This window comes from Numida meleagris, chromosome 26 (assembly GCF_002078875.1).
Source record: "Numida meleagris isolate 19003 breed g44 Domestic line chromosome 26, NumMel1.0, whole genome shotgun sequence".
Lineage (NCBI taxonomy): Eukaryota > Metazoa > Chordata > Aves > Galliformes > Numididae > Numida > Numida meleagris.
Genome location: NC_034434.1, coordinates 1,780,895 through 1,792,779, shown reverse-complemented (window position 1 = coordinate 1,792,779; position 11,885 = coordinate 1,780,895). Strand labels below are relative to the sequence as shown.

At 56.8% G+C, this 11,885-nt stretch overlaps 1 protein-coding gene across 7 annotated transcripts; it reads left to right on the top strand.

Moving 5' to 3' along the window:
• Positions 10 to 10,281, top strand: LIMD2 (LIM domain containing 2). Of its 7 annotated transcripts, none has more exons than XM_021377798.1 (5): positions 10 to 164; positions 6,800 to 6,935; positions 8,852 to 8,896; positions 9,143 to 9,282; positions 9,513 to 10,281. In XM_021377798.1, exons 2-5 carry the CDS (start codon positions 6,894 to 6,896, stop codon positions 9,670 to 9,672), a joined length of 387 nt encoding a protein of 128 aa, XP_021233473.1. In that variant the 5' UTR covers positions 10 to 164; positions 6,800 to 6,893; the 3' UTR covers positions 9,673 to 10,281. The 7 variants fall into 7 exon arrangements, with proteins under 7 accessions (XP_021233473.1, XP_021233474.1, XP_021233480.1 ...); XM_021377799.1 differs by having other exon boundaries at positions 10 to 169; XM_021377805.1 differs by having other exon boundaries at positions 32 to 121.

The window sequence follows — 11,885 nt, the reverse complement described above, 5'->3', positions numbered from 1 at the left end:
CCGCGCGATAAAAGGGGCTGCGGGGCGGGGGGGGGGGGGGGGAACGCGCAGAGAGCGCGCCCGAGCGCGGAAGGGACGGAGCGAACGACAAACGGACGGACGGACGGACGGACGGAGCGTGGTGAGGGCTGAGCCCTTCTTCTGCTCGGCGGCGGAGCCCGGGGGTATGGTGGGTCTGGGTTTGTCGGGAACAACGGGGGAGGGGAACAAAGCAGGGTGGGAGCTTGGGGCTTTGGGGAGCGGGGGGGGGAGGCTCGGAGAGGGGGAGATGGAGAGAAGGGAGGGTGCAGGTGGGGAGCCCCGAGAGCAGCGCTGCCAGCTGGGGCCGTGCAGCAGGTGGGGGGTTTCACCACCCTCCCTTCTCCTTCCCTCCCCCTCCCCCCCCCAAAAAAAATGTATGCTTCCCCCAAGGAGGGTGGCCCCCCAGGCAGGAACTTTGCTTTGGGAGGTGGCTCGGTCGAGAGACTTTGGGGTGGGGGAGCACGCGGGGGGATGCTGTCTGAGCATCGGGTGCGTTTTGGGGTTGGGATGCTGTTGGAGGGCTTGGGGGGGACACCCCATGCCCTGAGTGAGGTGGGGGAGAGAGGCTTGCACCCGGCATTGAGTGAGGAGGGGAGTGAATAGGATCTGGGAGTGTGGTGTTTTGGGGCGGGGGTGCATCGTTTTGGGGCTCCCCAGCTGCGCCGAGATCCCTCTTTGTTGTGTGCTGCATCCCGTGCCTGGGGGTGTGGTGGGGTTGGACAGATCCATTTTCTTAAGCTGATCAGAAAGAGCGAAGATGGAAGAAAACCTGTTAGATCCCCGCTCCCCTACCCCCCCCCTTGGCTGCTGCCCCTGACTCTCAGTGCTGTGTCTCCCAGCACCCATCCAGCCCCGCTTTACACCCCCCTCCCCCAGCCACAGGTCTTCCATCACCCCCTTGGGAGGATGTTACATGACCGTGAGATTTAATCCCAACATGAATACACCCCCAGCTCTGACATTGCCCCGAGCAGCTGGGGACCCCCTCAGGGCTTCACAAAGGGAAGCAGCTCTGCTTTCAGGAGAGGGAAAGGGAATGGGGGGGGGAAAGAAAACAAAACACCCAGAATGTTGTGTTCAGCATCACCCAAAAACTACAGCCGAGCTGGGATCAGCCCCAGGGCTCCCAAGTGGCAGCCTCGTGCTGTAACCATTGGGTTACATGGGAATGATCTGATCCCTGTAATCCCTTTGGATCGCTCCAGACCAGCTAAGGTACCACGCAGATGACACTTATTTATCAGTTTTCAGCTGGTTTCTGTTGATGGGGTGGGCATCCGTTCTGGAACACCGGGGTCGTGTGGCAGCCTGCGTTGTGCTTTGGAAATGGGGCTTTGTGCACCGAAGGCATTGCACGAGGGCTCTCCCAGCTGAGCTGCCGTGTATTTGGGGCCGGGGACAGCATGCCTGCAGCATTATTAATGCCGATTAAAAAATAATGGCAGGGCAACTGATTGAGTGTAGTCCCATAAAGCCTCAGTGCTGCCGTCCTCTCTCCACGGGGTCCTGCAGGAAGCGAGCTCCCAGGTGAGCAGTGAGGGTCCAGCTCAGCACAGGGTGCGCAGTGGCCGGGTGCATCTTCGTTTTCGTAAGGCTCACCGCAGAAATGCTGGACTTTTTTGGTCATCAGAAGTCCCATGAGACTTCTTGTTAGGGAAGGGAGTTCCACTTGTGGTTTCCTCCTGCAGGTCTGTGAGCCTACATCAGCTCCTTTGGCCTCAGCTGGGGTTTTCCTTTTCCTTGATGCCCATCCTCAGCTCTTGCTGCCCATTGTCAGGCACTGCCACGTCCCCAGAGGTGTCTGCCTTTTGCTTCCCTGTTAAGTCACTTTTTATCTGCCATCTGGGGGTGTTGCAGAGCTTACCTAGCTATTAGCAAAGCTCTGGGATGGGAAAACATTAAATCTGGGTGAAGGGATTACTGCAGTCATTAAATACACGATATATTTCTCACTCCTCTGGTGTGCCCAGAGCCCACTCCATATGGCCAGCGAGCGGAGGGCACTGCAGGAGAATGAGCATTTGGGATTACTGCAGAGGTAACAGAGGAAGAGTGCAGCAGCACGGATGTGTGCTGCCAGGGAAGGGTTCCAAGCGGGATGCAAAGGTCTGAGCCCTCCTCCAGTGTAGCAGTAGGGATGGAGAACCTGTCTGATAGGAACAGATTAAAAGGGATTTGGCTTCTCCTGGCCGAAAAAGAGAAGGCTGTTAGGCATACCCTCCATGAGTACTATGAGTACTTCTGGGAGGCAGAAGTGATAGTGGGCAAACTGGGAGCGACATTCCAGGCTAACAGCAAATGGATGAACTTGTTGGTAGGAAACTGGGAGGTGAAGTTGCTGGGGAGAACGTGGGGGTAGTCTCCTAAGACTAAGGAAAAACTGAGAAGGGGGTGGAAGGGACAAAACTGCTATCTGCCTGCTGTGCTTGTTTGTACTGCACTTAATTAGTACTGTGCTGCAGAGCTTCCAAGTCTTCTTCCCTATGAAGCATTTGTGCCTAATGCCCAACCTGAACCTCCCAACCTGCGATTGTGGTCGTTGCTGCCTGCTCTATCATCTGGCACTAACGAGAGATATTTCTCTGCCTGGAACAGAAGCTCCTCTCCTCCACCCAGCAGCTCCCTGCTGCATTTGCCCGCTCTCTGAACTCCGAGTGAGACAGCAGAACCCAGGGAGCAGAGATTCCCTTCATGATGCTTAATGGATGCCATAAAACATGGCTGTCGTCCAAGGGATGGGCTACTCTGTGCTTCAGTTCCCACTGCTGGAAAACAGATGGATCCCAGCAGCATCCTCCTGCACCTCGGGGCAGGGCTGGACCTGGCGCTCCCAGGGCTGAAGGTGGGAGAGCAGAGCGCTGGGCAGGGGCTTCCCCTGGCTCGTGTGGGTCCTCCATTGTTGCCCTGACAAAGGCAGCCCTGTTCCTCCCCACAACTATTCCTTGTCAGCATCCCTCAGCATTTCGGCTGCAGATTTCCTGCCCGCTGGCAGCCTTTCAAGAGGCAGCCTGGGCACAGAACGTGGATGGAAAGCGGATGAGAGGGGCAGCTCTGCGTGGTGGGGCTGAGTAGGGTCGTGGTGGCTGTAGAAGTGGCCCAGATGGTTCCCTCCAGATCCCTCTGTCCTGCATCAAAGCAGCAGGAACATGGGCTGGGTCCCTACACCAGAGTTGGCTGGGAGCCCAGGTCTGAAGCCAACTTAGAATCATGGAATCATTAAGGCTGGAAAAGACCGCTAAGACCATCAAGTCCAACCGCCAACCCATCACCACTGTGACTTGAGGTCTTCCATGGCCAAGGCTGGAGCCATGACCACCATGCTTGCAGCTTGCTGCCCCTTTCCATGCCTGAGAAGCTGCAGCAGCACGGGGGATGCTGTGTCTCTGGGCTGTTGCTGGCCTGTTTGATGCTGATTCTACGCCGTGCTTTGTTTCATAGCATGGATTGGCCATGGCTGGTGTGTGCACGAATCGCGGTCATGGGGGCATCAGCGCTACCAAATTTCATGGGGGGGATGCTTGATAGCCCCTCTGAGGAGTGCAGCCCATGCCATGCTGCTGGGGACACAGCGTCTTCTTGGGATGGAGAGGGAGGGGGCCTTGATCCCTCCCCCCCTGCTGTGCTTGGTCTTTGGGAAAGCCTCTGGCCATGGCACAGTGATCCCAGCAGTAAACACTGACTTCACAGGGCCGCTAATGGGAACCATATGGCAGAGAGGGGCCTCTCGCCCTTCGCAGTCACGCTGCTTTCCTGGGCCGGAAAGCCATCGTCAGCTTTCAGAGAGGCTCTCAGCCAGCAGCGGGCTGCTCGGGGCTGGGGGCCCGGTGAGATGGGGCTGGTGGGCAGTGAGTGCAGCACTGCTGGGCAGGAGAAGGGGGAAATGCCATGTGCTGGAGGCAGGTCGTGGTCAGGGGAGGATGCGGTCCTCCATTGAGTTGGGGAATTTCCACTCCAGATGCTTCCCTGTCCTTACATCTGTCCCCAGGGTCAGGTGAGAGGGGACAGGAGAGGCTGTGAGACAAATGCTTTGTGACCCAGCAGCTTCTGGGCTGAACACTGCCTTCCTCAGCTCAAAGAGCTCCTTGGTCAGTGCTAAAAGAGAACACTCCTCCCGTTGTTTTCCCATGGCAGCAAGCACACGTGCCCTGCAGGTGAGCTCCGGCCCCAAGGTCCTGGGCCAAAGACAGCTTGCTGTGGTCACCAAGGAGTCCCCCGAGCCAGGCTGGATGGCAGTTTGGGCATTGAGTGCATCCTGCTGGATTCAGTGCCACTGGGATCCAGCTCTGTGCCTGCCATGCTGTGGCCACACAGCCGCTGTCAGAGGCTGCTGCACCTCCTTGGGCTCAAGTCCAGATCCCTGGGAGGGCCATCAGATGCTCCAAGGAAGGGCAGGAAGAGTGAAAGCTGCAGCGTGTGCAGGGTGAAGGGGTCCTTGTCCCATCCTGAGCTGTATGATGAGAAGAAGTTCAATGCTCAGTCCTCATCTTCCTGGGCTGCGTAGATGGCGAAGGAGCTTAGGAACAGGGATCTGGAGAAATCAAGGCTAGCAGCTGTGGTGCCAGCATCCACCATGGAGGCCTGGGCTGGGCTTCCTTGCTTTGTCACAGTCATCATCTGTGGTCTTCATGAAATCAGCAAGCCCTTCCAGCACTAGCAATCCTAACATCAATGTGGCAACGTGTCCTTAAGCAAAGCCTGTGCCACGGGGGTTCCTCTGCACACAGAAATGTGTGTTTACTGCTTTGGGCTCAAATCCCCCCTGTGCAGGCTAATGCCTCCTTGAAACAGCGATGACTGCAGCTGGAAGCCTCTTAGAAACACTCCTGTGGTCTCTAACGCGCTCTGTTTCCCTTATCGCTTCAGCACACCCTTCCCCTTTGAGATTTCTACTGCTGTCCTTGGGCAGGAAGGACATTTAGCAACATCTACTCGTGTCAGTAGGGCAGCTACACCAAAGGGACCTCTCTTACTTGAGACAAAGACTGGGAGAGTGCGGGCACGGGGCTGCAGAAGGGTATGTGCACTGGGGGGCGGGTCTGGATGGAGAACACCAAGACATGGGTCGGGATAACTGCGATGGTGTTGAAGGGAACGGGATTGGGGGGCTGCTGCATGCAGGAAAAGAGGTGAGGGGAAAAACAGAAGCAGAAGGAGCCAGGAGGGATCGTGGGGAGGAGGGGGATGGAGGAACTGGGGAAACTGAGGCACCTGGGGTAAGGGAGGAAGATGGGCTGTGAGGGGAAGAGGAAGGGGTGGAGAGATGTTGGAGGGACAGGCAGAGAGAGGTGAAAGGAGGCGAGGAGGGTAAGGGCTGTGCATCCGCGCTGGAGGTATACGCGGGGTATGGACCAGAGGGGTTTTGTGGGTTCTTTGGGTTCCCCTTGGGGTCTGTGCACCCCACAGACCCTGGATGTGTGGAAGGGACGGTGCTGCGCCAGAGGATGGGGATGGGGGAGGGGGAGTCTGCCTGGCCCCCAGCATCAGCCGCCTGCGTGCGCTGCCACCACCCTGCTCATGAGCAGGAAATAACAAGCAGACCGCAGAGAGGACGGGAAATGATTTAGGTAAAATCGGAGTTGTGTTCTCAGCTGGGGCTGGGAAGCGTTTGCACCAAGGGCTGTCCACCCCTGGTCTGGAAGCCTGGCTCTGCTGCTCGGGGCCCGGGGCGGTCGCTGAGCTCTGAAAGCAGTCGCTCATTTGGGGTGTTTGGCTGCAGCAGCTCGACCTGACGGCAGCTGCTGGGTGTTGGGGCTTTCTGGGGACCAAAGAGTTCCCCAAACCCAAATCATGTTTGCAAATGTCATTGGGAGATTGGATTGGCAGCACACCCTCGTCATTGCAGAGCTGCCCCTCTGCCCCCATTTGCACCCAGGACAGCACAGGGGGGCTCAGGGGCCGAGGCCATGGCTCGGTGTCCCCACTCTGCACCTCCCTCTGCACTGTGAGCTCAACCCTCTGTCTGTTTCACATGTGCAAAACAGGGCTCATCAACCCTGACCTTTTATGGGTGTTTTGAAGGTAAAGCGCAATGGGGAAAACCCCGAGGATCAGTCAGTACCTTTCCATCTGACTTTTACCCAGCGGGTTGAGTTTTTTTCGGTGACTTTTTTTTTTTTTTTTTTTTTTTTTTTTTTTTTTTTTTTTTTTTTTTTTTGGCCTTTTTTTTTTTTTTTTTTTTTTTTTTGTGCTGCATTAAAACTGTGCTGGGAGGCATCAAACTCACCCTCATGGGCACTCGGCCTAAAGGCAACCTGAGCTCCTGAGAAAAGACAAAGCTTCCATCACTCGCTCTACTGAGCTGTGAGCTGCTCTGTTCAGCAAGGCTTCTCAGGGCTAAAATTAGATTAAAATCTGGCATCGCCCATCCTTTGGTGGCTGCACCAGTGACAGTCCGGGCTCTGGGTTTGCTGCCTCAGCAGGACAGCAGCCCCGGCTGGAGGCTGTACCTGCCTGCTGACAGCTTGCCATTGCCTGCTAACTGCCTTCCACCCGTGGTTTGGAGGATGCTTACAGCAGCTCCCACTTTGCTTCCTCTCCCTCTCCCATCCGAGCCCAATATCTTTCTATGGGAAAGCCTCGGAGCTGCATGCTAGCTCCACCTCAACTCATTACATTGAGCCCTGTTCCAGATCTGGCATGCCCAGATGTCTTGGATCCCCCAAGGAACCCCTGTACCCTACAAGGAAGCCAATATCACGCACCAGCTCCCGCAAGGCTGCGTTGCCGTGGGGTTGGAGTGATGAAACCGGCCACGCTCCCACTGACATTTCCTTTCCAGGTGTTGCAAGAGGACCACCTCCGACACCTCCCCGAGAACATCAGCCCACAGACTCCAAGCTCAGGGTTAAACCAACGGAGGAGGGGACGGAACCATGTTCCAGGCCTCGGAAGCCGCCAGCACAACCCCGACTCATGTACGTCGCATCCCCCGCGGTTGGCGTGAGAATTTCAGAACCAGCTGGGTTTGTTCTCAGAGATCGGAGGTTGTGTGTAGAGGAATTGGTGTTTTAGGGTGACCGAAGGCACAGTTGCTGCTGCTCAGACACCGGGACCCGGGGGAGGGAAGGTTCCAGCAGAAGGTGCAGTTTGCTGAGCACATTGCTGAGCATGTTGTCCAGGCTCTGGTGTGCCCCGTCCAGCCCTGCTCGCCCCGCTCGCCCCGGGTTGCTGTCTGTTTGTTTGTGTTTCCATGGCTTTCCGTGATCACAATTGCGAGCATGCGAGCTGCTTAGGATCGGAGCGATCGAAGATGGAAAAACATAAAGGCTCGAGAACATCCCCTGCTGGGACAGGATATGGCCCTTCCCCGAGGGAGGATATCTCAGACATGAAATAGATAGCGTGCCTGGTCGGAGCCAGGAGGCTGCCGAGAAGTGACGGGCAGCGGCGGAGCACTGCGGCCTTGGGAGCGGATGTTGGGCAGCTCCGAGGCAGCAGCATCTTCCTTAGCCCTGGTCAGCAGAGCCTGGAAAGAGCCCGTTAGCCCCAGCAGAGCACCTGTGGTTGCTTTGCCAGCACTGAGGGATGCAACTGGTTTTACGCAGCTTGAGCCTCCTCGCTGCCCACGATGCTCTGTTGACTTTGGCTTTCTCTTCAGCCTTGTGCAAAAGTGGGAGGGAGAGGAAAATCACGTCCCCGACCTCAGGCGGTGAGAGCAGCTGGGAAACGTCTGGAGAGGCAGCTGGGTGAAGTGAGAGCTTCCTGTGTGTCTCTTAGACAAACTGTTTCCAAAAATATAAAGGAGAAATGCTGGGGAGGGATGAGGCCGGAGGAGTGGGGATGGGAGCTCACCCTTGGGGGCAGAAATGGGGCTGTGCTGCCCAAGCAGAGCTGAAGCAGCAGCAGGGGAAGGGCAGGGAGGCACGGGGTGATGCTGCGGGGTCACTGCCTGATGGTGCACTAAGGGTGCACTGAGACCTTGCTCTGAGACCCGAGGGCAGAGGTTTGGGCACCTCAGTGTCTGCTTCTGCTCCTCCGACAGCTGTGGGCTCTGAGTGACACCCAGCACGTCCTTAGCTCCACGCTCCCCTCCATGCACGCACAGTCTGCAGGGACTCGTGAAAGCTTTTCGGTCTCACTGACGCCTCGGGTGTTTCCTGTGCAGCACGAGAGCACGCCTGGCTGCTAACAGGGGAACCCAGAAACAAAATATCTGGTGAGGGGCAGCCAGCACCGTGTGCTGCATCAGAGCGAGGGGCATCCCAGGTACAGCACGGGGAAACTGCCAGCCCCCCCGCTGCAGAGCCCCAAGCATTGCATGAGCCCTATGGGATAAATGCTTGTTGGCCAGAAGGAACAGGAGCAGCATCTCATGACAAAATAGAGCTGTTGTTAATAAAAACTTACAAGGTAGCATGTGCTGATTTGCCAGTGTAGGTCACAGAGAGGGCTCTGCCAGGGGTTCTGCTGCAGCCACTCTGCAGAGACCCAAGGGATGTTGAAGCAGGGATGTTTCAGCTGCCCCACTCAACTTTGCTGAGGGGCTGATGTCAGCCCTGGAGCCTTGGTGGGCAGCTGAGGACAGGGAGCACCGCCTGCACATGGTGAGAGCTGCATGAGCCCAGGGTCTGTGCTCATGTGCTGCCTCCACTACAAAAGTGGCCAGTGTGCTGCTACACCTTGTCACAGAAGCAGGGACATGGCATGCTGCTATATCCAAGCATCAGTGAGCAGTGCACGACGGCAGAGCTGGCTGCTCTGTGCCCATGACCCCCGAGACATCCTTTGCCTTCCTGGTGCAGATTTCAGAGACCATCACCGGCTGCCACGCACAGCTCAGCACCTCTCCTGCCAGTCCTGGCTCTTACTTTGATTTCTCTTCTCTCCTTAGGAGGCAAAGAGCAACTCAGGAGGCAGCACAGTGCAGCGCTCCAAGGTACCTCAACTCTCCTGCACCCTATTGCTGTGTGAGGAGGTGGGAAGGACAGAAAGCATAAAGCCTGAGCACCAGTCCAGCCCAGCATCAGTGGCACAGGGAGGGTGAGGGGGGCTGCTTCACGCTAACTGGAGCTCCAGCAAACAGCGGCAGGGATGGTGGGGAACGTGGCTGCGCTGAGAGATGGGCACAGGATCTCCAAGCCCCATTCCTCACCCTCTCTCCCTTTGCTTTCCCCTCGCCCAGTCCTTCAGCCTGAAGGCGCAAGTGAAGGAGATGTGCACTGCCTGCCAGAAAACGGTGTATCCCATGGAGCGGCTGGTGGCGGATAAATTCGTCTTCCACAACTCCTGCTTCTGCTGCAAGCACTGCCACGCCAAGCTCAGGTGAGCCGTGCTGGGTGCTGCCGTGGTGCTTGCTGGGAGCTATGGGGCTTGGGGAGGCTCTTCCAAGCGGGGCACCCACCTGCCCATCACAGCCCTCCTCTTGGAGGGCAGGGGAGCACCCCCTGTCCCCTTTTTGCTTAAAGGCCACCTGCACATTCCTTCCTCCTTCCTCCCCTCTCTCTGTGCTCCCGAGCCCCCGCTGAGCCCCACTAACCCCTCTCCTTCCTCAGCCTGGGCAGCTACGCGGCGCTCCACGGGGAATTCTACTGCAAGCCCCACTTCCAGCAGCTCTTCAAGAGTAAAGGCAACTACGACGAGGGCTTTGGGCGCAAGCAGCACAAGGAGCTGTGGGTGCACAAGGAAGTGGAGAGCGGGACCAAGTCGGCATGAGCAGGGCACGGCCCACCCTTCCCTGGAGCCCAGCGGAGACAGCACGGAGCAGTGCTGAGCCGGTGCTGACTGAGCTGATGTAAAGCAAAGGGGACCCAAGCAGTAGGGAATGGAGGCAGCCTGGCCCTCCTTGGGGCCTCTGGAGGATGTCTATAGAGGGGTCCTACAGACTGTAAGGACGGGGCAGAGGTGAGCGGGGTGCAGACCCCAAACCCGGAGCCCTCTCTCCCTGATGAGATCAGACCAGAAGTGCTTGCCCCCTGTGAAATCCCAGCCCTGTGCACACATTCCAGGCCTGCTGCCATGAGAAAGGAGATCTAAGGGCTCTGAGAGCCCCAACCCAGCCTGTAAGTCAGAGCAGAGCTCCCGGCACCAATCCTGCCTTGCTGGGGCTCTGAATAAGGAGGGTCTTTGGTTTACATCAGCTCAGTTCAGTTGGGATTGTTCAGCCTTAAGGATGTTGCCCTGCGACTGTTTAACAGTGTCTGTCTTTTTTATATTTGCCTTCCATTGGTACGTTCTGCGCTGGAGCCGGGCGCAGCGGCTCCACGCGTGACACCGCGCCATGCGCTCTTTTATTTTTGTAATACAAGGTTTCCAAGCCTTCTCTGTCTCGTCCTGTGCTTCCAGGGACACAGGGAGGTGGGAACAGCGGTCAGGTCCGGTCCACTGCTGTACAAACAGCCTCTGCTCTACAGGACCAAGAAACCATTCCTGGGGATGTGCGTGTGATGCTAGGGCTGAGGCAGATGTTATTTGGGGAGCAAACCCAGGATTTCACATTGCACACCAGCGAGGGACAAAGCCCCAGCTCTGAGCCACAGCCTCCACAGGGAGCCCAGAGACCACCCTTGGAGGGAATTCACCGCCGTGTGAATTCTGTCTGCCCTTTTGCCTGCGTGCACTTTGTGGCTTGCTCGCTTCCCTCCGTGCCAGTGCCGTGCCCAGCCCCAGCAGGCAGGCATGGCTGGCTCCAAGCTGGGCTGGCTTCCATCAGCCCCAGCTGCTGAGCTGCAACGTTCGGATGGGAGAGTCGATATAAATTAATGAGCCTAACGAGACCTAATGCAGTGAATCCAGGTGGGTCTGTTTTTAGTGATTATTTACCTCCTCCTTCCACACCCACAATCTGTAACCCTCATCTGCCCAGCGGGTCATGACATCACAGAAGGCAACCAGGTTGGTCAGGCACGATTTCCCTTTGGTGAACCCACGGTGACTACTTCTGATACCCTTCTCCTCCACTTCCAAGAGATGGGTACGGGCTGTCCTCTGGAGTATGACCCCAGAGGGATGGGTGCTGGGTGACTCCCCGGGCTTGGAGTCCGTCCTGTCAGACATCACGCTTCCCCTTGTTCATTACGAGGTTTTTAAAAGGCACGTGTGAGGATATCCAGTGCACAGCAAGGACTGCACACGCAGACCGGTGAGCGTCGGCCTCACCAGGTGCTCTGCCTGTTCATGGTGCAGGTGTGCTGGCTCCTTACACTGCAACAAAAGCCGCTTCCTGCCCGGCCTTGCAAGATTCACTGCAGCACAAACGATGGCAACGAGCGCCTGCTGCTCCGTGGAGGGGCCCTGTGACCCCGTTCAGGTTCTGGTCTCTTCCTTGGCTTAGAAAATGAAAGCAGGCTCCTCGGTTTTGCTTCCTGTTTCTTGCTGGCTTCACTTCCCCGTTCTCACACTGGCGGGCTGCTGCTCTGTTCTTGGAAATTGGATGCAAGGAATTTTGAACTAGCCTAGATAATTTTAGGGTAGGGAAGGGAGAAAAAAGACTTCCAATTATTGTTAAAGAAAGGTTCGAGCAAGAACAGCGATGATGTTCTGCTCGCCTCCCTCCTTCCATTCTGAAAACTGAAACTTGGGATTTTGCCTGATGACAGAAGCAATACCCGTTCTCTACTACCTCACTTTCCTATACCCCCTTTTCTCACGGGCACAGCAAACTCTTGGTGATGCAGCAGAAACAGAGGGAACACAAAATACCAAGAGGCACGAGGTCTTTGGAGTAAATCCGTACCTTCTCTACCATTGCTTCCTGCAGCCCCTTTTTCTCCATTTGAGAACAGGAAGCAGCATGCCAGGCCATGCATTACCAGAATGGGCCGTAGCAAGCTGACCCAGACACCACAGTCTGGGGAGGGGGTGTAAGTAAACCTGATGAGCATCAAATTCACACGAGGAGAGACGTGTCCGTCACCGCCGCGTCTCCT

Bases quoted from the DNA above. Each gene is read 5' to 3' on its own strand.
- LIMD2 (XM_021377798.1), top strand. From the start codon at position 6,894: ATGTTCCAGGCCTCGGAAGCCGCCAGCACAACCCCGACTCAT. The intron at 6,936-8,851 runs GTACGTCGCATC...TTCTCTCCTTAG, and splicing joins CCAGCACAACCCCGACTCAT to GAGGCAAAGAGCAACTCAGG. The intron at 9,283-9,512 runs GTGAGCCGTGCT...CTCCTTCCTCAG, and splicing joins CACTGCCACGCCAAGCTCAG to CCTGGGCAGCTACGCGGCGC.